Source organism: Epithele typhae (assembly GCF_022376455.1).
Source record: "Epithele typhae strain CBS 203.58 chromosome Unknown BXZ73scaffold_24, whole genome shotgun sequence".
NCBI lineage: Eukaryota > Fungi > Basidiomycota > Agaricomycetes > Polyporales > Epitheliaceae > Epithele > Epithele typhae.
The window spans coordinates 460,564-480,524 of record NW_025954215.1 but is presented as its reverse complement, the minus strand read 5'-3'; the positions used below and the strand labels follow the sequence as shown (position 1 = coordinate 480,524).

General features: G+C 58.8%; 5 protein-coding genes across 5 annotated transcripts; 2 read left to right on the top strand and 3 right to left on the bottom strand.

Annotated features, from left to right (window-relative positions):
- Positions 1-3,294: 3,294 nt before the first annotated feature.
- Positions 3,295-4,309, bottom strand: BXZ73DRAFT_46974 (uncharacterized protein; the record flags this gene model as incomplete). The annotated part of the gene is made up of 3 exons (XM_048019789.1): positions 3,295-3,887; positions 3,937-4,036; positions 4,088-4,309. Coding segments are annotated over 3 exons (915 nt in total), but the record flags the coding sequence as incomplete, so codon positions are not given.
- Positions 4,310-6,335: 2,026 nt separating this feature from the next.
- On the top strand, positions 6,336-9,918 carry BXZ73DRAFT_101513 (uncharacterized protein; the record flags this gene model as incomplete). Its single annotated transcript, XM_048014935.1, has 10 exons — positions 6,336-6,396; positions 6,450-6,743; positions 6,944-7,098; positions 7,160-7,363; positions 8,047-8,835; positions 8,978-9,069; positions 9,240-9,465; positions 9,541-9,605; positions 9,664-9,727; positions 9,784-9,918. 10 exons carry the CDS (start codon positions 6,336-6,338, stop codon positions 9,916-9,918), a joined length of 2,085 nt encoding a protein of 694 aa, XP_047877951.1.
- A 51-nt stretch (positions 9,919-9,969) lies between these two features.
- On the bottom strand, positions 9,970-11,276 carry BXZ73DRAFT_101512 (uncharacterized protein; the record flags this gene model as incomplete). The annotated part of the gene is made up of 6 exons (XM_048014934.1): positions 9,970-9,984; positions 10,312-10,449; positions 10,914-10,993; positions 11,053-11,134; positions 11,167-11,207; positions 11,267-11,276. 6 exons carry the CDS (start codon positions 11,274-11,276, stop codon positions 9,970-9,972), a joined length of 366 nt encoding a protein of 121 aa, XP_047877950.1.
- A 4,387-nt stretch (positions 11,277-15,663) lies between these two features.
- On the top strand, positions 15,664-17,673 carry BXZ73DRAFT_46882 (uncharacterized protein; the record flags this gene model as incomplete). The annotated part of the gene is made up of 2 exons (XM_048019771.1): positions 15,664-15,854; positions 15,897-17,673. Coding segments are annotated over 2 exons (1,968 nt in total), but the record flags the coding sequence as incomplete, so codon positions are not given.
- Positions 17,674-17,764: 91 nt separating this feature from the next.
- BXZ73DRAFT_46932 (uncharacterized protein) lies at positions 17,765-19,422 on the bottom strand (the record flags this gene model as incomplete). The annotated part of the gene is made up of 2 exons (XM_048019784.1): positions 17,765-18,325; positions 19,195-19,422. 2 exons carry the CDS (start codon positions 19,420-19,422, stop codon positions 17,765-17,767), a joined length of 789 nt encoding a protein of 262 aa, XP_047877948.1.
- Between the last annotated feature and the right edge of the window lie 539 nt (positions 19,423-19,961).

Genomic DNA, 19,961 nt, shown 5'->3' with positions numbered 1-19,961 from the left:
GCATAATCTGTGGAAGTGTAGTTGACCAGAGCCTCGGAAATGTTCGAAAAAGTATTAACAATGTCATGAATACCCAAATGACCAAGAGCGAAGGAGTTCCAATAAATAGAAGAGCGTTCATAAGGAAAGGGGGTATCAGTTATGCTGAACGACTGAAGCTGCGTGCTGTCAACAAGGTGAGAAAGAAAATCTACGTGTTCATAAAAGCATGAGGGGAGGACAGCAAAGAGGGCATCAATATTGTCAGGAGATAGGATCAGACCTGCAACAGCAAGGTCCACTGCGTCCTTGTTGTCAAAGTACGCCTTGTAGGGACTAGACGGCTTGCGAGTGGGGTACTAGAAAGAGCCTTTAGAACTTCCACATATATTAGCACTGACTGCACTCACCCAGCTCTCATCCTGCGGAGGCTTTGTCATGCTGTCCAGCATAGACTTCAGCACCCCTAGGGCCTTCGGTTCGACAAACTGCATGCTAGTCAGAATTCACAGGTTCTTCTATCACCGAGGTGCTCACCCAAAAGCGCCTTGGAGGCTTTGAGTCACCAGCAGAAGTAGACGTAGACCTATGCTCTGGCTCTTCATTGGGACTTTGGCTAGTGCCGCCTGATGGCCCTGAGCTGGTATTCGCACACGATGCCTAGTAGCACTGTCAAAGACTGCAAATACATTATAGGAAAGAGAACCTGCCTCTGTATCGCCGTCCATATTGACGTCCTCTTGAAAGCTGTCATCATTCTAGAACAACCTGAGCACACAGCACGTTTATCTGGGTAAAAGCACTTACCTCCATCTCATCATCAGCCATGTCAATCACCTCCTCACTCCCATCAGTAGAGTCTCCGTAAACTCCTTCGTAGTGATCTAGGTACAGGTTGCCAGACTCTTTCTTCAGGGCGATATAGACGAGTGACCCATAGGCTGGGCCTGCATTCCGAACCGTAGCGTCCCGACGAGCTCTAACTCTGTTATAAGCACTATAGCTCCTAGGGCAAACACATAAACTTACTTTTGTACCAAATCGTACGTGACTTGAGAGTTAGAGCCATCGGCCATAGGACGAACAGTGACGCCGTTGTTACGCCCGTTTCTGAACACCTGAAGGAGGCGCCATCCAAGCTCCGTGAGGTTGAACCGGTCATCAATAAAGGCGCTCTGGATCCCAGCACGAATCTCATCCCCAGTGGCATCCACCACCAGAGAGATCTTGCGAATCAAGCCAGCATCATCCATTTCGCCCAGTCTGGATATGGTGTTAGAGCAAGAAAAGGAACCATGATTATTCACTTACTGCTGGCTTGTCGGCCTCTTGCGTGTGCCGTTGTCCACCTCTCTGGTCTCTGGAATGAGATTGATAGTGAACGTGGCCGTCTTTTTGGGCTTCTTATCTTGGCGCTTTGATGTCGGTGCTGACGTTGAGGCCGAGGGGGATGTCTGACGACGCCTCTTTTTGGGTGGAGCATCTCCCAGCTGAGTAGAAGCTTGGTAGGCCTTGAGAGGTGTGTTAAAAACATCTTTGCCAGCTAATTGGTGGGACTCACCTTCCCCGTAGGATCGAATGGAGCAGAAACTCCACTAGGAAGAAATCCATTCCGAGCTCTCTCCTCTCGGAGCTTAGCCTGCTCCTTGAACGACGGAAAACTGAATGGGATGGCAGGCTCTTCTCGACCCTTGCCTTTGGACGATGACGGTGCACTTTCAGGCCCTGGTTGGGAAGGAGCAGGGGCAGCACCAGAGGCAGGAGGTGGAGCAGGGTTATTCAAAGGAGTGTGAGAGGCAGCCTGTGTAGGACTTTAGTAGATGGCCTACACAATAATAACATATGCTCACCTGCTGACCAGACGGAACTTCCAAAGGTCTAAGATGGGCGCCTCCAGGGCACCGGCAGAAAACACACGGGTGGTGAAGATGAGAGCAAGGGAATGTGATTGGTGTTGTAGGATCAGCACCGTATGTGGGATCCTCGCTATCCTGGTAAAGCCAGCACTTCAAAGGACAACCGCCAGGGTTGACGCCACGACATTCAGCTAGAACATAGGCCGACATAGACTACGTGAACTTATCAGCACCTAGGTTAAGGCTGTGATCAACGAACTTACTGAGCGTGAGGAAAGAACCGCAGGCGTAGCGCCAACTGTGCTGGTATGTTGGTGGGGAGAAAAAAGACGATGAGAAGCCCCCAAGGCGCCTGCTGCATATAAAAACAATGCCACGGATTAAACCGGAGGCAGTCAGCCAATGCGCCAACAAGGAGAAAATATTTCCCACCCGAGAGCCTCCGCTCTGAGACAGTGGGCACAATTCATCACATGCATCCGGAAAAAGTCGGAGGGCTTCAAAAATCCACCCTACAAGATGGGCATTAGTATGAGCGCACTTCCATACATAGCAGTGGCGGCATATACCTGTATCACTTCCCATAGTAAGAAGGTGGCCAGAATATGCACTGTAGAGAGGTGCTGAGACGACCGTCTCGCAAGTGCCTAGCATGCAAAGGGAGGGACGACCGTCCCCCTCCACAGCCAAAAGCACATTGGAAAGAAGTGGCTGAGACACCGTCTCGCCAAAACCAACGACACAGAGGGAGGGACGACCGTCCCCCTCATGTGTGCTGGGTGGATGATAAAAAGTCGAAGGGAGCTCATCTTTGCCTGAGAACCCCCAGGGCCACTCATATCCCACCAAGGTGCACTTTGAGAGTATCTTTGGTTTGAAGACCCTAGTAGAAGAGGAGAGAGGAAAGGCTTGGTTGTCGTCGTGATGAGAGGAGCTGACAGCAAAGGGTTAGCCGCCCACATCACCAATAGTCACTGTCTCCCACGCTTCTACAGGGCGCTTAATGCCCACTCCAACTGCACCAATCACACAAGCGTCGCCGCGCTTCGCGCAGCACCCTTTCACGCACCAATAAAGGAGTACTCGCAAACAGAATAGCTGCATGCACACACGCTGCGGGCGCAACATGGTGAACGTGTCTAAGGGTAGGTTGGAATCTGCGCCGGGTCCACTCGTGTATGCTCGAGGTCGCGCTTGCACACCTCGCAGTCCCCACACCACGTCTCCTGAACTGCGGGTCCTCCGGAATGCCGCCGCCGCACCCCCACACGCATCCATGAGCAGTCGCAGTGGAGGCATGGCGGCGCGCATCGAGGTGACGTGCCGAACACGAGCGTGCCATGCACAACTCTGAACCTGATCACATTGCAGGTACCAAAGTGTTGGATGTTGGGGGCAAGCGCGGTGTCGCAGCACAAAGGCAGGATGTGGTTTAATAAGGCACTAGTAGCCAAGTTATCTACCTGCCCTTCCACTCTTCACGCTTGGCCTTCTCCTTCAACGCCTGCCTGCGAACTGACTCCCTCTGAGACTCTAACGTCGCAGGGGTGGGGAAGCGAGCCATCTGCCGCTTCCAATTATCGCCCGGTGCTCCATCCACCCTCGTGCGCTCCCCCTCGCCCAACATCTGGTTAACACGCCGCCCCTTCGCCTGCACCCACCTCACCAGTCCACCTGACATGTACTGAGTGACAGAGTACCTTATCTCCCCCTCTTGCACCGCGATGTTACCATGCCTGAGAGCTGCAGATGAAAGGAACACTGTACAGCCAGGGGGGAATCTGATGTAGATGCGGAGGGTGGGGAAGTAAAGGTGTCCCCCAAGGTCAGGGTTATAGTGGCCCCACGCCGTAACCGCACACGGACAGCCTGGATAGTTCAGGCTGTCCAGATGGGGAAGCGTGACTGTCTGTGGGCCCATGTTGGCCGTCATGCTGCTGTAGACTGTGCGGCCAGGAAAGTTGAATTTGACGTGAGGTCGTCGCTGGCGAAGACGTGCCATGGTGTGGCGAGCTCGAAGCCAGATCCTGGGATATGCATAACAGAGCAACGCTACATTGTCATTGTCAGACATTGTGCACTACACGTCCTAAGTACTCACTGCTTTGCCACCCTGCCACATTGCCCAATATTCTGTTCCCCAAGAGGCGTTCCTCTAGATCTTCTGCTCGCTTGGTCTTCTTTACCCATCGAGCTGGTTCCTGTCATCTAGTCAGCAATGTTGCTTCCTCAAAGGCTGTATCAGCACTCACCATTGAACCCATCCCCATAGAAACCCCAGTATCCACCGCCACATACGCTCCTCGTCTCGTGTCAGGGACGTCCTCCTCGTACTCCTCGGCCAAGAGCTGAAAGTCCCCGCCCAGCTCCCCTAGGTCCTTGTGCCAGCCATCAGCATCTGCGGGTCCTGGGCAGAGTGTTACAATGGCCCTCTCGTGCCGATCAAGTATGCGGTGTGTTCGCCTAGCCAGGAGTCAGCCCCGCTGAGCGTGTGTCAAACATCAAGAACTTACACGCCGTCCCATTTGATCTCCGTGAAGTTCTTCTTGGCGTACTCGAGGTTGCACACCTCCTCCACATCAACAGGCCTGTTCTTTGTCTCGTACGCGTACTTGTTGACGCCGTACTGGTGCATCGACACATCTGGGAGGACGGTCTCATCTGCCCCCAAGTGCCGCCGGGTGTACGCCATCTTCTCTGGGATGTCGGGGAGAAGATTCCCCTGGGAGGTGCGCTGTTCCGCCTTTTCAGCCGCTTGAAGACGCCGCTTCTTCTTGAGCTTCTCCGCACGCTTGGTGTTGCGGGTGCGTCGTGCCTCCTCGCTGAGCCTGCTTTGCCCCACATCAGGCGCAGATGGAGAGAGGTGCTTCTGCGCTCGTGATGGGCGGTGGATGGCCTGCGGCCGGTCATTGACCAGCATGTCGCGAGGCACCTTCGGGACATCACTCCGTCCCCCAACATCTGTGGAACGCGGTCAGAGCTTCATACAGCGGCTTCTTGGAGTAGGGGGTGCTGAGACAACCGTCTCGCAAGGGCTCTACATGCGCAGGGAGGGACGACCGTCCCCCTCCGCAGTAGGTGGTATGGGATAGTGGGGGCGCAGGGTGAAGGTGGTGACGACTCACCATGTGCATCCACCTGGGGATCTAGTCGAGCTCGCTTGGCTGGGGGCGGGGGCGGGGGGAGGGCGACATGGACGCCTTCATCCTCAGAGGACTCATAGGCATCGTCGTCGTCATCCAGCTCCTCCCCATCTGACGGGACAAAGATATCGTTGTGTTGATATTGTTGCTCTGCACAAGGCGGGGGTCGTCAGGGTCAGCTGGGCCGTTTCTGGGGGGCTGGGCTCACCATCCTCAGAATCGTGCGTGGACAACTCGTCGACCTCGGAGGGTACGCGTCTCCCCGACGCCATTCGGCGGAGAATGCGCCAGTTATTGAAGTCTGCGCGGTGGGCTGCACTGTCGAAGTCGTAGTCGGACACTTGGATATCCTGGGCATCGATCCCGGTGCCCTCTGGTACGCTCCCCTCCTCCTCCCATTGGGCGGTGGGGTGGTACACGCCGAATGCTGCGTATGTGCAGCCCGATCTTGTTCGGCGCTCCTGACGCCACCACAGGGGACATGTTAGCAGGCAGGCCATTTAATGGGCGTGCTCTGCGCGACGTCCCAGTGCCCCCACCGCAGCCCTGCTGCTTCCGTTTGCACCCCGCGCGCATACCTTGGTCTCAAGCATCGAGTCCGTAGGCAGTGCGGCAGGGAAGCTAGGCAGCGACCTCGCATCACGGGCCGGGTCGGGACGTTGGGGGGGCGCCGCGCAGAAAGGTAGGCGACGCACCATTTCCGGGCCCCGCGAGGCCTCTTGTTCCAGGTGAGATGCTTGAGATCAGCGCGGACGACTGAGGAGAAGGAGACGGGAGGGTGTACGCTGTGAGGTGGCGCGCACAGCGCGCGGAAGACGCGCGCTACCCCGCATCCGACCCGAGTTCGGGCGCTCCGTCTCATTCATGCAAACGCGTCTACCTCCAACCTCACAGCTGCTCCGCACCCTCCGTCTCCACCCCCTCCCTCCCCACGACGCGTTGTCCACGAGGCCGCGGCCGTGGTAGATTACTCTACTCACCATGGGTTTCGATCCCCTCCGCCCGCCTCTTATCCTCGCCGTCCTCCTCGCTACCATGGCCGCCCGTCCTCCCGGACCTCCTCTACCTCCACCTGTAACCTCCGCGTCCCATGTTGCACACCTCGATCTCCGCCCCCCTCCGCAACCGCATTGTCCACCTCCGCCCGCGCCGCATCCTTCCTCCTCGCCCACCTCCTCGCCCGGCCTGTGCTCCCGAAACCTACGGCATGCGGAGGACGTCGGCCTGGACGTCCTCCCCCCGGAGATGAGGATATCGGGGCTGCTGTGAGTTATGGCGACCTCTTTTTAGTTCGGTGAGTACGTACGCTCGCCTGCCTCCCCCCCCCTCCACTCTTTTGCATTGTGCGGGGACGTCCATGTCGCCTGCCTCCGCCTCCGCAGCCCTCCTCCTCCGCATCCTCCGCGTCCGCCTCGCTCGTCCGCCTCACCCACCTCCACATGTGTTGCTCATGCGCCGGCTGCTCTCCCAGGTCTCCCTGGCGTCGCCCACGCCGTGCGCACCGCCCTCCACGTCCGTGCCCGCGTCGGGCGCGAGCTCGCTCGTCGTGTCCCGGCACACGTCGGCTCTGCCTCAGCCTCCCCCACGCTCCTCACCTCCCTGCACGCCCTCTCGTCCGCCTCCACCTCGCCATCCTCCGCACCGCCCTCCTTTCGCGCCCACGCCGTTCTCAACCGCCCAAGCCCGACGGCGTTCCCACGTATCCCGGTAAGCACTCCTTCCGTTCCCTTCATCGCGCCCGCTCCTCCTCCCGCTCACACGCCCCGTGCGTGCTCGCGATGCAGTACCCGCCCTAAGGCGCACGCTCAATGTTGCAACCTCCGCGCATCCACTTCCCTCACCACCCTCGTCCTCGCGTGCGCCATCGACTACGGGGCCCGCGCTGCCGCTCTCCTCGTACAGGGCCTCCCCCACGGCTGGCGCTTCGTTCTCGTCGACCGCAACTCGCACATCAACCATATTTAGTCCTCCCCCGGTACGCCGTCCGCCCTGGCCATGAGCACAAGGCCTTCATCCCCTACAACAATGTCTTCATCCCTTCGCGCACCGGCTCCACCCCCGACTCCCTCGCTCCTCCCGCATACACGGACCCCGCACGCACGGTGCTGCTACGCGCATCCGTGATGTCGCTCCAGCGACGCACACCCTCAAGGCCTCACCCTTGACTGTGCGTTCCCGGAGCACGGCGTTTCCGAGGCCGACCGGACCCTCCGCATCGACTACCTCATCTACGCCCTCAGCTCGCACCTCCCCTCGCCCATCAACCTCTGGAACCCCGCCGCGGAGAATTTGGAGAAGGCGGAGGTGCTCGACGTCGCGCGCGGCACGAAGCAGGGCGGGGTCGCATTCCTCAAGCAGTCCCAACGCCGCGTCTCGCGCGCGCCGGTTGGTCGTCGGTGGGGGTGGCCTCGATATCCGTGAGTACTTTTCCTTTCACCCCGCGCACTGTCCCCGCATCTTCCCCTGCCCTCCGCTGCAGCCTTCCCGTCGGTGGACCGTCATGAACGCGCCGCCGTGTGGTTGCTCGATCGCGCGCAGTCTCTGTGTCCTGGCGCCCGCGGCTAGTGGCTTGCCCGGGCCCTGGGCGTTGGCTGCGCATTCGTGCGTACCATGGCACTTGAGACACGGTCGAGGCTGCCGCGATGGCGTTCTGTGTGCTGCAGTGGCTATCGTAGAGGCTGGCTGGAGTCCTGGGCCACTGCTATTTTGTGGGCGCGCGGATGTCATCATGGGATGGGTCATTGTCGTCGGATCTGGCTGGCCCATTCAATGTCTGCGATCTGAGACCTTTATCCCGCATTTCCTGGTGTGCTAATCGCGCCTGATCCCCTCTAGAATTTGCCTCGGACATTGCGGAGATCTATCCGGCTACGAGTGCACCTTGCTGCACTCTCGTCATCGTCTCCTGCCGAGGTTTGACGAGGCGATGCACAGCGAGAGTAAGTGTGATCGTTTCTCATGTACCACGGTTTTGCCAACGAATGAACAATCATCTCTAACCTCTCAGGACTGAACGTTTGCACCATCCTCGGTGACCACCTTGTCCCGCCTCACTCGCCGACATCAAGCACAGCAACGGCGGGCGCGTCGTCCGCACACAGAACGCACGCGAAGTACAGGCCGAGCCGGCGGTAAATGCTCTCGCCGGTATGCTTGACTCCATGCCCGAGCTCATCCCCGCGCGATTGCAGCTGCTCTGCACCGGCCAGACCCCCACCACGCCTCTCCTCCGGACGCCTTCCCAAAATGTGTCGCCGCCGATGGCCCAGACAGGGGCCTCGCACGCGTCCGGCGCACGCGTCCGGCGCACGCTCCAGCTCTCGGAGCCCGTCCACCAGTTTGAACCCCCGACCGCTGTCCCCGACCTCTCCACGACCTCCCTCGCGACGGCCCTCACTACCTCTGCCGGACCCTCGTCGATGGAGCCCTCCCCCGCTGATGTTACCTCAACCGACGCGTCCGAGCCTGCGACCGCTGACAACGCATCGGAGTCCTCGTCACAGGCGGAGGACGCGCAGCTCGAGGACGTCGAGGACGCGGGGACCCGCGTCGCGGCGGCGCACATCTTTGCGATCGGGGACGCGGGGGACGCATGCGGCGCGGTGAACGCGGGGCACAATGCGTCTTTCCAGGGCAAGGTCGCGGCGCGGAACGTCGTCCGGCTGATCATGCGTGCTGAGCGCGAGGAGAGGGCCGAGGCGGATGTTGCGTCGAGGGAAGATGTCGTGTCAGTCGGGCAGGACTGGGAGGTTGAGATGGAGGAGGCCGAAGCGAACGAGGAGAAGACGGAGGAGGAGGACCTCGCGCTGGAGAAGTACACCCCGAGCGCGCCTGCGATTAAGGTGTCCCTCGGTCTGGTGAGTATCTTCTCCTCTCCATTCGCGTTCTTCGTTCGGCACGCAACTCTTCCTCTTCCGGTTCCAACCTCTTACTACTCTTCCCGCGCCCTTCACTTGCGTGCGCCGTGCTGACTATGGGCCGTTCCTCAGACGGAGTCAGTCTACCAAGGTCTACCAGTACCGGGGCGTGATCGGCACACGCGATCAGGAACAGGCCGACCTCGACATCCACACGATGTGGGGCTACTTCGGGTATGAGGTCGAGTGTGGCGACTCGACGCGGATCGCCCGGACGAGGATGTCCCGAGCGCGGTGCCGCGACCGGTGTATACGACGAAGGAGGTCAAGGCGTGAGTTCGTAGTTGCACTTTCCGGGTCGGCAGATGTAGACGTGTTCGGTTAGGGCTTTGGTCCTTTTGTAGCTCGCCCGCGAGTCGCGACCCACGCACCGCGTGCGAGTGGCAGTCGTTCGTGAACAACCAGGCCAAGCTCCAGTCGGCATTCAAGGCTGCCTTCCTCAAGATGTCCCTTATTGGCCACAATGAGCGCGACCTGATCAACTGCTCCGAGGCCATCCAGCTGCCCCCGGCCGCCAAGTCTACTGAGCACTTGGACGCCGGCCTGACTCACGCCAACGTCCAACAGGCGGTGAGTTTCCGCCCTTCCTCTCCATGGTTCAAGCAGCTGGGAACGCGTGCTGATCTTCGCAGTGCCTTTCGACAGTGTGCGACCGTGGCCTTCCCCATGCTCCCGACTGACCCCGGTCCGGCTATTTCTGTCACCCCGGTGTAAGCCTCAGCCAACCGTCGCTCTCGCGCTGCTCAGACACTGACGTGCTATTCCAAGCCCGCTCTCCGCGCACGTCGACATGAACACGGCCATTCAGGCCGCGATCTTCGAGGAGCGCCAGGTGAACACGGCGCGATCGGGGGCGGAGTGGGCGCGCGTGCGCTCATCAAGCGGCAGATCGCGCACCACTCGCTGCGCCTTGGTGCTGAACAACATCCCGTTTACGATCCCGTTCGACGTCCGCGTGGGGATCTTCAGGAGGTTCGTGATCAACGACATGGACAGCAGGGGCCTCACGCAGTGGAGACATAATGGAGTATATTTATCGTCATTAGTTGATGTCTCTAAATGAGTCTAATGAGCTTAATCCCCCGACGGCTAGCGGTCGTTAGCAGGATTAGTGTCGAATAAAAAGGCATAATGATAGCTTTTTAGACATCAGTAGAAACCGATAAATGAACTTGTTCACGCGTTCTGCGCGCACTCGGCACATTGGGGCCCACACAGAGGGGGAGAGTGCACTAATTGACATTGGAAAAGACGTCTACTAAGCAGGAGGAACGTGACAACACAGCAGGCATCTACTATCTCTCGAGATTATGGCACAATGCCACCCCGCGAATGCGCGGGAATGACACGGCTGAAGGCGGCTCGACGGAGGGAGGAGCGACGAACGACGGAGTTACAAGGAAGTGGCAGGCGCACCTTGAGGGACGAGGTGGCCAGTGTGGAGGGAGAGGACACACGTCCAGCGCGGACGATGCCGGCGAGCGCGCCACTATCATCTTGCGAGGCCATGGACAGCCGCCGGGTGGAGCCTTCAGTGCCACCGAAGGTCATGTTCTGTAGACGTGCGTGATCGTCAGCCTGCGAGCTTCGCAGCGAGCGCGAGGGGCGAGTGTGGCCGCCTCTGGGCGGACGATGCCAGCGAGGCGGCATGGAGATGCAGTTCCCGAGGTGCACGGAGAGCCAAAGCGAGAGCCTTGCTCAATCTCCGACGACGCCAGAGCCCGACCATCGCGGCATGACCGCAGCCGATCTCGCTGTTGCCAGCTCATGCACTGCTCCCGTTGCCCCCGCGGTCTTGGTCGCCACGCGGGCCTAGGAAGACGGATGCTTCTAGAGACCTGCCTGGCGTCCATGTTGGGGCACGGACGATGACGGACGATCGGATTCCAGGAGAATCACGGCTAAACCGTGCGCTGCATAAGCTCAGAGCCTGAGCAAATACCTGAGTGACGACTAGAAGACGTGTGACGTCAGACCCCTCTGCTTTCTCGCGCGAGTGTGGGACGACCGTGACTCACGAGTGACTCATTTTCGCCCGAGTACAGCATGACATGGATGCCTTGCGCGCTCGCGAACGTCGCGAGGTCGGCCAGGAACGCTATCGGTCTGCGCAGTGAAGTGAGTGAAGACGGCGCCCCCTGTACGTCTGGACGGCACTCACTGAGAACACAGCATTGAAGAACGCGGAGCCGGCGCCGAGAAGGAACTCCGGGCTGAGCCCGTCATCAACCCGGTAGACCTGCACGTCCGCCACGCGTCAGTGCCACACACCCCGTCGATGGCCTTGGGCACGTACTTCGATTGTTCTACATCTGCAAAGCCCACAAATAAGTCAGCGCGCGCGCATACCAAGCACAGATCTATCGCTCACCCCACAGCATCGAGAAGTTGAGTGCATAGTCAACAACGTCACACCCGTAACACTGCGGCCGGCTCCACAATGGGTCCACGCGCTGTGCCCCTGCCTTCACGTTCGCCCAAACGTCCTTCGGGTGGGTCTCCAGCACAGACTTGAGGAACTTGCGCCGTGAGGTGGGGCGTTTGGATTGTGGTCGATGGGCGTGGGGAAGGGTCCGTCGGTCTGGGGGGGTATGTGAGGTTGATGTTGAGTCCGCGCAGCTAGAACTGTTCGGCGAAGAACTCTTACGCGCCGGGGTCATCCGCACGTGGGGACGGCAGTGGCGGCTTGTCGCGTGGGGAGTGGTGGGTGACGATGATTGGCGGCGGATTCTCTGTCTGGGTGGGCAGCGTCTCTGCAGGGGATTGCGTCTGCTGCTGCTTCGCGTCAGGCGCGGCGAGGTGCGCTCAGTCGGACGGCGGGGGTGTGGAGAGCGTGGACGCCGTGCTCACCCAGTGGTCGACGCGATCCGCGTCCTTCGGGTCCTTCGTGGGTGGGAAGAGCGAGTTTGGCGCGGTGTGTAAGTCCTAGTAGCCACCCCCGCCCTCGGTTGACTAGTTGACTCGTCACCGATCCCGCCGATGCGTGCCGCAAGGCTCGTGACTTTGACGAATGTCGCGTGCACAGGGCTCCAGTCGCCGATACGCCCATCATCGCTCGTGCGCGCGACCGCGTCACCCACGCTTCGGGCCTGCGATACGTTTCCTGCGCTCGGAATCATGCCTCGGGCGGCCACACAGATCTGGAGAGCCTCACTCACCCGCCATCCTCATACTCCGCTGAGGAGTGCAGAACGACGATCACGACTCGTCGGTCGGGCTCTTTTTCCTGCTTGCTCATCGACTTCGTCAGTTCGTCCGGGGCCTTGAATGCGGTGGGCGTGGCATCGTGAGTTTGAGGCCGACCGTGTAGCGCGGCCTGGCGATGCTCAGTTGATATGAAGTCGTTGGTGTACCTGCGGCGCCGCACAACGGGCAAGAGAGAGCTCTGGGGCTCGTTGTCCTCTTCAAGACGTGGATGATCCGGGGCGTGGCTGGTGAGGAGGGCGAGATGAGGGTGAAGTCAAAGGCTGCATGAGATCAGGACGGCCAAGCGGAGCCAGAGGGGAGACAAGGTGGTGGAAGGTCGACGGTGTGCTAGGCCCAAAATTCCGACCTCCCGAGTTGGGATCATCATGGGTATGCAAAACCCGCGCGGGTCACGGGTGGGGGTCGCGCGGGTGAGGGTACGGGTAGTGGTCAGAGCACCCGCGGCACACCCGCAGGTAACCGTGGCCGGCCCGCGGGACCTGCGGCCACGGCCGTGCAAGCGCCCTATGGGAGAATCTCGCGTCGCCTTCGCTCACGCTGCCCTCCGCCTCCTCCACCGTGTCCCTCATCCCGTGGATCTGCCTCGCGTCGCCCACCACCACCTCCGCGTCGTCCACAGGGCCCAGCGACGCATGTCTCCCGCTCCTCCCGTCTCGCCGGCATCCCACAGCTCGCCTCGCCCGTCGTCCGTCCCCGCGGCATCATTGCGCTCGCGCACGCAGCCGTTCTATCGGGTCGCGGTGAGCTCCCGCGACCCCAATTTCTGGTGGGTTTTCCAGGTTTCCTTACCCCTCTGCTTCTCATTCTCTCTGCTCCTCGCATTTCCCCTCCCCCGAGCTGCACAAGCAACCCCGGCTGGCACCCTCCTGCCTCCACCTGGCCCTTAACCTCCGCATCCATGTTGCACAACTCGACCTCCGCCCCCTCCGTCTCCGCGTTGCCCGCCTCCGCCCGCGTCGCGGCCTTGTCGCCCACCTCCGCCTCGGCCACTTTCGCGCGTCGCCCACCTCCTCACCGCCCACCGCCTCGCCCGCGCCCTACGGCATGCGGAGGACGCTGGAGATGAGGATATCGGGGCCGCCACGAATCATGGTCCACGTCGCCCGCATCCGCCTCCGCAGCCCTCCTCCTCCTCCGCGTCCTCCGCGTCCGCCTTGCTCGTTCGCCCTGCCCACCTCCACGTGTATCGCCCATGCGTCGGCCGCTCTCCCAGGTCTCCCTCCGCTCGCCCACGCCCGGCACACCGCCCTCCACGTCCGCGTCGGCGCGGGTCGGGCCACGGCCTCCCACTGTCCGCGTCGACGTCCGCAATCGGGCTCGCTCTCCGCACCCACCTTGACCTGCTCCTCGGACACCCTCACCGCATCCGTGCCCCACCATGTCGCTCGCCTCAGGCAGCTCTCCCTGCATGTCCCGCACGCCCCTGCGCACTCGACGTTCGCCCCCGGCTCCGCCCCGCAGACCCCCATCATGCCATGCGCAGCGGAGACCCGCACGCCTCCTCACCTTCCTCCCCCGCGCTCCTCACGTCCCTGCGTGCGCGCCCGTCGCCCCCATCTACACCGCCCTCCACCTTGTCATCCTCCGCGCCGCCCTCCTTCGCGTCTATGCCGTTCTCGACCCCCCGAGCCCGACGGTGTTCCCGCATACCCTGGCAAGTACTCCTTCCGTTCCCTTTGTTGCGCTCCCTCCTCCCACTCAAACTCCCGTGCGCGCTAGCGATGCAGACCCCGCTCTATGGCGTGCGCTCAAGCTGTGCGTGTGTGCCTCCCTCGCCACCCTCAGGCTCTCCGTCCCGGCTCCCGCCATGTACTACGCCGCCGACACGCCAAGGTCGTCTGCAAGCCTGCGACGCACCCCACGCTCCCGACGCTCGCCATCGTATGCGACTTTCTCCCCTGGATGCGCACCATCACCCCGACGCCGCACGCGCTATTGGCGGCGCCGTACGTGGCTGTCAGCGACGTCCTCTACGCGCTCTACCGCGTGCTGCGCCTCGTGTGTCCGACCCGGGAAGGCAGGGACGAAGGACAAAAAGTGCATTGTACAGTTCCCGGTGAGTCCCCTCTCTTCCCTCTTCCTGTCTCGCCTGACGAGTGTCGCCTCCCACCCACTTGAAACCATCCAGCTCCCCCCTGGCAGTCACCAATTCCTGAAGTTCACAAACCGTGCAGTGCGCATTGTGGACGAACGGTGGAATATGGCGGATAGTCAGACAGTGGGCGATAGCTACTAGTCCCATGTATTTTTACCCCTTCCATTGTGTACTGGAATTCCAACCAAATTCTGGGACAGCAGGGAACCCAAAATATCAGACTGAAGGGGGCGTAAGAGATTCGGAGACATGGTAGCTGGAGCCACAAGCGCCACAAGGGCGAGCAAGCGCGAGAACGCCCAGGGTTTCCAGTCATCCACCACCTCATCATTCCCTATACCACCACTCTCGTCCTCGTCCTCGTCCTCCACCCTCCTGCTGCACTTGACACTGCCTAAGCAACCCCCCTTACAAGTATCCACCGCAGAAGAGTTGGCCTGAAGTAGTTTCCTGAAACAGGTGAGCCCCAAAGTTTTCCTGTTTGCTTAATGCCCCAATGCCCTGCGTTGTTGCTCAAAGCACACCACTACCTGCACGACACCCTGCCCCTCGCTGTCTACGGTGCCCATGCAAGGCGCCAAGATCAGTAAGAGGTGCGTGTCGCGCAGTAGAGGATTGCTGGCCCAGCACAAGCGGTCCCCACATCCCACCCTTGCTATGCTGCCATCTGCTGCCCTGCCACGTTGCCAACATGTGTTGATGCACAGCTAGACGGGATAAGCCTTGAGGAGCAACCCAGTCCCCAGTACCACCCAAACCCATCCCTGCGGCACGTCTGAAGCCCATTAGTAGAGACTGGTGAGTGCACCTGAACCACCTCTTGTGTACGAGCCACGGGGTTTATAATAGCTCCCAGAGCCCCCTCCCCCATCCTCCCACACAACACGCTGGAGGCGGACGGTCGTCCGTCCCTCTGCTGTTACTTTGCGAGACGGTGTCTCAGCACCCATTTTCACTACAATCCGTCCACGCAGGTGGGTGCCGTTTGTGCCAGCCCACGGCAGCAACTGATCGCCCCTAGTAAATAGGAGGATTAGCTTTACTTGATACCATCCACGCCAAGCCCACTCCTTCAAGCCCTTGTGGGTAAGTTTTGCGGTAACTGCTTTCGATCAAAGCCCAGCTCATCTGCCCTCTCTTGTGCAGCAATTTCCTCCCTCTTCCCTACCACCTACCACACGCTTGAGGCGGACGGTCGTCCGGCCCTTGTTGCTGTTGTGTTCATTGCGAGACGGTGTCTCAGCATCCCCCACCCACCCTTCCCTGTCTAGCATCCCCTGCTGCCTCAAAATGCTCCGTCTGGCCCTTGCAATAGTTTCTCGTAAGACCCTCCCACCTCCTGAAGGCAACCACCCCCTCCATGTGACAGAGAGGCTACCAAGTGCGTCCATTATGCAAAATTTTGGGCGATACAAGGACTAATCCATATCACAGAGCCAAAGCCCAGTGAAATCCATGCCTTTGATGGCGTCCTTGCCACCCCTGGCTTTGGTGGTGACCTCGCATTCACTACACCCAATGCGGACCACATCCCAGTCTTTGCGGTGGCCTTAAGTGAGATCATTGCAGGTTCCGACGGCCTTTGGGGTCTCCACGAATACTCTCGCCGTCCACAGCTCTACAACGCCGAAACCAGATGGCTGGCCTTCATCCCTACGTCTGCGACGGCAGCAGTCCAGCTTGTAGGCCATCGAACCAGGCCACTCCATGGATTTCTACGTGAAGAGGCCGACTACGAGGTGTTATGGCAACACTTTGAACCCTCAGACTGGTCACTCGTATCCGCGCGGTGGGCACAAACTGGCCTTCTCAAAGACGGCCTCGTTTATAAACTCTATGCTGCCTTCACGGTGGTCTGGACAGACTTCATGGTCACCAAAATTCCGTGCGACACCCCCTACTGGGACCAACTGCGCTGCACCGTCATCCGTGCTATAGACCGCCTCCGCCTTCATCCAGGGCAGCAGCCCGTTGTCCTGGCAGTAGCGGCCCACGTCCAACGCCTCTGCCTAGAGATACTTGGGAGGGTTGTTCAGGAGATCTGGGGCTGTGGTCGGGAGGGGTTCCCAACGGAGGACTTCAGAGATCAAGTCCTTCCTGTGGTTGGAGCCTACACCAATGACGCCACAGAGGCAGGGAACCTGCACACCATTGGCATCCCTGTCTGGCTGCAGCAAGAGGTCACTAGCAAGCTTAGAGTCTGGGAGGTTGTCCTGCCGACCGCGCTCCCCTTCTTTTGGTCAACAACTCCAGGCTTTCCCCGCTTGGTGCTAGCCACACCTGACCTCTCTGGCGCTCTGAACACCAATTTGCAGTGGAAGGCGGCTATGGAGGAGCAGGCCCGCCAACAGCTCCTATCACTACGACTCACAGATATGGAAGGGGCACCCTCCTCTTGCTCGACCACGGCAGACCTTTCCACCCGCGAGAACGCTCTAGCTCTCCCTCACACCCTGCAGCAGTCAGGGCCTCGACCCTTCAATCGGAAGGCCTTCACAAAGCCCCCGGCAGCTGATAAGAGCACGTGGAAGCCACCCCCAACTCGCAAGTTCTACTGCAGTCTCACAGTCCAAATGTCCCCCAGCTGGATGGCTGTTTTAGATGCCCACCAGATGGTTGGCCAGCCGTCAGTCGCCTCCACTTGGTTCTTTCCCCCACCTACACTAGTGGACACCCTAGCTGGAGAAGGGGTCAGCCCTTCGACTGAGAAGCAGGCCCATATGCTGCTACAGTACCTCGTTGTCCGCGACTTCTGCAGGTCACGGATCTTCAACTGCGACAAGAGCATCAGTCGTCCCTTGGCCAAGGAAGAGTGGCGAGATGTGTTGCATGGGTCGTACGACACGGTGCTCAGCAAGGAGGAGCCTCAGGTGCCCTTGGAGAAGACGTCGAAGAAGCAGAGGCGGGCGATGAAGAGGGTTCACACACGGGAGGAGGCTGTTCGTACCTTTGCAATTCTTGGTGGCCAGCCCTCTTTCAAGCAGGACGCTAGGCCAGTCTTCCAAGGGCGCCGCGTAACCCTTGACATGCTGAAGACACATCGTGGCATCCGTTTTGAGATCCTATGGGAGATTTACGAGACCAATTGGCGGTGCGAGCTGCTCGCCTTGGACTCCTATCTTCTGAAGTCCTCAGAGTGGCCGACGGTTGAACAGTGGACTCGAGAGGCGGTGATATCCCGAGTATGGGGCTCTGATAGCACCTCAGGTCTCAACCTGCTGCCCTCCTCTCGTGCAGAGGGCATGTGGTCGATGTGGGAGGACACGGAACATGATGTGGATGGGCTGATCACCTTCATAACGGTGGTGTCACGGTGGCCCAAATGCCCATCAACGCTGGTAGGCCCTACCGCCTCTACTCTAAAAAGGCGCAAGACGTTCTTCGAGGTTCGAAAGGCTGCGATCAAGTTTTATGTGGAAAGCTTTGTGGATGCTTTTGGCCGCCTCCCCACTCCTCCTGTTCTCTCAGTGCGCTAGTTACAGTGAGTGTCTTCTGTTTACAAATAAACCTTGCCACTGATAGACCTATGTGAGCAGAGTAATCACAAAGTTCTGCACGTTGTCATACCTATATCGAGCCCACCCTTGCCATAAACACTGTTAGTGCCTCAATATATACCTCAATCCCCCAGTTGCTGTCGTCCCTTTCCATGTCCACATCATGGAGTACCCTCCTAGCCTCCTCTATCTCCTCGTCGGTATTGAGCATGATGCCTGCACTCTTTTGTGCATCTGGGTTTGTGGCACTAGGCTCTTGGCGAGGAGCAGTAGGATCCCCTCTGATGTCGTCGGCTGGAGGAATGGGAGCGCTGTCGTCAACGCCATACATACTGTCGATATTCTCTGCTGGGTCACCGGGGTCACCTGTCCAGTAACCGCGCTGGATGGCCTCTTCTTTGCTGAGCTCATACAGAGCATGGGGCGACATGTTGTGCTCAGTGCGGAGTTTGTGGCTATTCCAGGCTTGGCGAGAGCGATCAAGTGAGTCTTGGATGCGCTTATGGAATACGAGGAACAAGCAGACACGATGGGAGTTGTTGTTCATATCCAGGAGTTGCTGCGCTTCCAGGTGCATGAAGATTTGTCGGAAGGTCTCTAGGCTGTCCTTGCGCACATCTCGCCAGAGACGCTCGATCCGAACATTGTGCAGAGATCTAATGGTGCGTTAGCTTTGATAGGATAAGTAAGCTTGTTGCCACGTACCGTCCACGTAGGAATGCATGATGAGCTGGGCCCCAATGTGCTATCATCTTCCGCTCAACATCGTTGTTCTCAGTGCCAAAGTCTCCTCGAACACGGCTGGGCCATCCATACTTGGAGACACTGTGCATGAAAATAGAGGAGACTGTGGCTGCACGCTTGTTGGAAGCACAGACCAGATAGATGATGAGTCGGGAGTGGCCATCGATGCTGCCGTGTACATAGAAGCCCCATGGCTTCAGCTTCTCATTTCCATCCATGTGATGTAGAGCATTGGCTCCACGGACACTGTAAACCCGTCGCTTGATAAGTCCTGCCCAGCTGTAAAGGATGCTTGAGCAAGTGAAGGTAGGGGATTGGGTGAGATACTCACCGGACTAGAACTCCGAGTGGATCAACACGTCTGACACTTTCTCTGACACGTTCCATAGGAATTTTGATGCCTCTGGCCTGGAGATGGCCAAAGATGATGTTCCCACCCACAAAGGGATGTGTGATGGAGATTTCAGCCACCAGTTCATCCAAGTCTTCGTCACTAATGACTGTGTGCTGAGGACGTCGCGTGGTGATACCAGCATCGGCGAAGTGGTTGTAGAGAGTTCGACGGGAGACACCAAGGACTTTTGCTACTGATGCCCATGATGCACCAAGCCCGTGTAGCTCTTGAGCACGCTGGAGGTTGAGAATGTATCGGGGACGTCCCTGGTAACCAGTTGGCTCTTCACGTGGCACAAAAGAGCTGGGAGGAGGAGGAGGAGCAGAGACAAAGTCTTCAAGAGCCTTCAATAGCCACAAAACAAGAGCTGAAAGGCTCTCTTTCTCTTCTGATGTGGTGAGAGGATCATCTAAGGACTGGAGAATGGTGTGAACCATCTGGAGCTGCCTAATAAAGCCTAGGGCTGCCACCCGGTCTGCATTTGGAATAGAGCTAATGAGAAAACGAGCTTCTGTGATGACCCGATTGGCTTCAATAAAAAACTGGGTAACAGAGTCACCAGAGAGATGAGGGGATCGAGAGGTGGACATGATGGCAGAGCAGAGATAAGAGGGTGGCTGCTTATTGGCAGCTGTGCAGGATATGTTAAGTGGGTTATTTGGTAATAATACTGGCAGTTGGTGCTTAACTGTGGGTTATCTGTCCACCAGAACATAGCTTATTGCTATCAGGGCCGTAGCCGCTGGAGCAGAGCGCAAAAACGTGTTACACTTGACTGATTGTACATTACAGTATGCAAAAATATGCTACGTCTACAGATGGTGATGTTACAATGTGCAAAAAACCTGTTACAACATGGTGCACAAAGCTACAGTGTGCAAAAAACCTGTTACGATGTGGTGTATACAGCTGCAGTGTGCAAAAAACATATTCCAGAGTTACATATCAAAGTTACGATGTGCAAAAACTTGCTACGGCATGATGAACATGCTCCGAAGCTACGCATGTGTGCACAGAGCTACGACATTGTGTCTCCAAGCTACGACATTTGAGCTGTATTGGTCCCAAGTTACGTCCAATGTTTTTTGCACACTATATGTGCCATACGCGTCGCCCAGGAAGATGTCGA